The sequence below is a fragment of the Apteryx rowi genome, unplaced genomic scaffold (assembly GCF_003343035.1).
Source record: "Apteryx rowi isolate R43461 unplaced genomic scaffold, aptRow1 scaffold_1431, whole genome shotgun sequence".
Taxonomy (NCBI): domain Eukaryota; kingdom Metazoa; phylum Chordata; class Aves; order Apterygiformes; family Apterygidae; genus Apteryx; species Apteryx rowi.
The window spans coordinates 17,436-20,423 of NW_020447677.1; the positions used below are offsets into that span (position 1 = coordinate 17,436).

Below are 2,988 nucleotides of genomic sequence, written 5' to 3' on the forward strand. Positions count from 1 at the left end.
CTTTTACTCACCCTACGGCTTTTTTCCCCCGCTTTTACTCGCCGCCTGCATCCCCCCCGACTCAGCTCCCCGCCGAGATGCTCAAAGCGCCCGCGCGGGGTTTTGGGGTTAATCCTCGCCCTTTTCTCACCCCGCGGCGGCAGCAGGGACCCCCTTCACCTACCGCGGGCTGCCCTGCCCCTACGCCTCGGCGCTGCTGGCGGGGACCTTCCTGCTCACCGGCGGCCACCTGGTGCTGCTGCGCGTCGCCGCCGCCGTCATGATCCTCTTCATGGTGGACCGGGGCCGCTACCCGCACGACAAGGTCCTGGAGTCRCAGCTCTGGAAGAAGGCGGTCTACGCCGGAGGTGAGCGCGCCGGGGTGGCGGGGTGGCCGGGGCGCCGGGCGCCGGCGCTGACGGGCTCTCGCCTCGCAGGGGTGGCCGCGGTCCTCTTCTCGCCCGCGGCGGTGCTGTCCCTCTACTACCTCGCCTGGTCGACCTCGTACATCTTCTTCCCCTTCGCCGTGTGGAGCTGCAAGGTGTAAGCGGGGAGCGCCAGAGGCCGCCCGCCCGTCCCGCCGGCAAAGGCTCTTCCCGCGCCGGGTGCCTTTTCCCTAAGTAAAGCTTTCGCCCTCCTCGCTCTCGCGCGYCGGCGCTGGGATGTCTCGCCGCATCGCTCCCGCGACCGCCCGGCCCCGTCCCGCCGTCCCKCCGCGGCTTCGACCCCCAAAACCTCCCGCCGGGCGGCCGAACCCCACACGCGCATCCGTTCCCACCACGCTTATTACGAGGGCGCCGCGATCGGCGTTACTCAAATCCCGGCCGCGACGGGGATGGCGGCAGGGAGGGGACGGACCGGCCCCGCGTGCCGGTTTGGGGAGAAACCCGCCGATCGGGTGAAACAAAAGCACCCCCAGATCTTTTAAAGCCTGACCTGGAGGCGTCGGGAGCATTTTGGTATTTATTTCTCACCCGTCACCGTAGGGAAACGCATCTTGAGCACGTATTGTTTTTTCCTTCCTGCATTCGCCTTATGGGGTGGGACGGAGCGGAGGGCAAAGGAACAGAAAACGGGACTCCAAAAAAAAAACAACAATTAGTTCGAAYTTTCTGGAAATAAATACATATAGAGGAAAACTTCCAGCGCTGCCACGTGCGAGCCCGTGTGCGCCGGGAGAGCAGGGGCCGGAGCGCGCGTGGGCGGAGGAAGGAAGCRAAGGTCGACCCTCACGCCGCGCCGAGGAAGCCGCAGCAAATCTCCGGCAAAAGTCCCCGGAGAGGCGCCCCGGCTCGCAGCTGCGAGCCGGAGGCAGCGCCAAACCTCCGGAGAGCGGCCGCCTCCCGGTGCCAACGAGCATCGGCCCTTCTCCCACCGCGGCGCCGGCGGAAGGGGGAACGAACGGGACGGCTAAACAGCCCTGCTGGCTCGGGGCCGCGCTCCGAGGATAAACATGCCGATGTTTAACTTGGCGGAAAACCTCGGACCCCAGAGCCCGAGGGAGCCCCGTCCTGCTCGGCTCCCCCGCACTCGGCACGAGCAGGGCCGGAGCTGGCGGCCACCGGCCGCCGCAGCTGCTCTGGCACCTGCCGCTGTGGAGGAGCGGCGCAAACAGCCCCTCCGGGGCGGATGAGCTTCCCAAGCCCCGTGCGGAGCAAGGGGGAAACCTGCTCCCCCCTCCCGCGGAGAATCCCTTTGCCAAGGCTGCGTTTCTCAGGCGAAACGGCACCAAAAAAACCAGCTCAGCTCTTAGACCATTAATAGAGCGTGACCGCGCTCATCCACTCTTGGGTTCCTTCGCTCCACATGGAACGAATTCCCTGTCCCAACACTCCTCGGATGGCACAGAGCTCCCCCGCACCGCAAACCGGTAAAATTTCGCCGGATCTCGTGGCTAAACTTCACCCTCCACCCAGCTCGGGGGCTATTTGCAGGTGCCAGCAGCAAGCGCCACCGCTCCCGACACCTTGCTGCTCGCGTCGCTCCGTTCTCACCGGTTTTCTGCTTTCCCAGCACTTTCCCATCCTCTCTGCTCCGCGAGCGGGCAGGGAGCGACGCGGCTCTTCTACCACAATCTCCAGCCGAATCGCGGGGCAACACCGGCGCCGCTCCGGTCGCCCCCCGACAACGCGGAGAAGGTGGCGGCGCAAACCTCGCACGCGGAGCTTACGGTGCCGGTCAACGCGATCAGAAGCCAAGGAGAAGGGTGGAATAACCACAGCTTTTATTTAAAAAAGAAGAAGCGTTATTTTCCAAACCGAAGTAATAAATAGAGAAGGGGTTAGAAAAGGAGACGGGYGCCAGAGAAGGGAGCGGTGAGCGCGCCGTGGGGCCACGTCCCGCGGTGCCGCCCGGCGCCAGCACCGCGGCCTTCTCACTCCCCGGACGCCTGCATCTGCTTGCAGAAGGAGTCGAACTGCTGCTGCTCCAGCTCYGTCATCACTCTGTTGAGAGCGTAGATCTGCGCGGAGAGAAAAAGATGGGGGGGGGGAAAAGGCTTCCTCCCGCCGCGCATCCACGTCTCCGTCCACCTCCTCTGCCGCCCTCTCGCGTCGAGCTGTGCCGCGGCGGCCGGGGCCCCCCCGGAGCGGCTCACCTCGGCCCTCTGCCTCTGCTTCAGCTCCTGCTGCGCCGACTTCTGCTTGGCCTTCTCCAGGCGCGCCGCCGGCTCCTTGGCCTTGGGCTTCTCCTTGCGCCCGCCGCTCGGCTCCATGCCTGCGGGCCGGACGCGCGCCTGGCGCCGGGGGGATGGTTCGGGGGGGCTGTGCCAGGCCCCCAGCCTCCCCGTGGCCCCACAGCCCCCCCAAAGGAGCCACCAGGGTCCTGTAGTCTCCTCTGGGCCCTGTAGCCCACCTGGGGGCTGTAGCGCCTCCCACAGCCCCCCACAGCCCCACAACCCCCCCATAGGTGTCCCACGCACACCAGGGTCCCATAACCACTCTCCGGCCCCACAACCCCCCATAGGTCCCACAGTTCTCTCCCACACACACCTGGGCCCCATACCCCCCC

At 66.3% G+C, this 2,988-nt stretch overlaps 2 protein-coding genes across 2 annotated transcripts in view; one reads left to right on the forward strand and one right to left on the reverse strand.

Annotated features, from left to right (window-relative positions):
• Window positions 1–1,063, forward strand: part of TMEM269 (transmembrane protein 269) — a 6,545-nt gene extending 5,482 nt beyond the window's left edge. The window contains 4 exon segments of the mRNA XM_026058161.1: window positions 3–40; window positions 88–131; window positions 133–347; window positions 417–1,063. Coding sequence (XP_025913946.1) covers window positions 3–40; window positions 88–131; window positions 133–347; window positions 417–526 — 407 coding nt within the window. The 3' untranslated portion in view covers window positions 527–1,063.
• A 1,117-nt stretch (window positions 1,064–2,180) lies between these two features.
• SVBP (small vasohibin binding protein) lies at window positions 2,181–2,900 on the reverse strand. The gene is made up of 2 exons (XM_026058163.1): window positions 2,576–2,900; window positions 2,181–2,440 (listed from the first exon to the last, which is right to left on the reverse strand). The coding sequence occupies exons 1-2, from the start codon at window positions 2,882–2,884 to the stop codon at window positions 2,354–2,356; spliced, it is 396 nt and encodes a 131-aa protein (XP_025913948.1). The 5' UTR covers window positions 2,885–2,900; the 3' UTR covers window positions 2,181–2,353.
• Window positions 2,901–2,988: the final 88 nt, after the last annotated feature.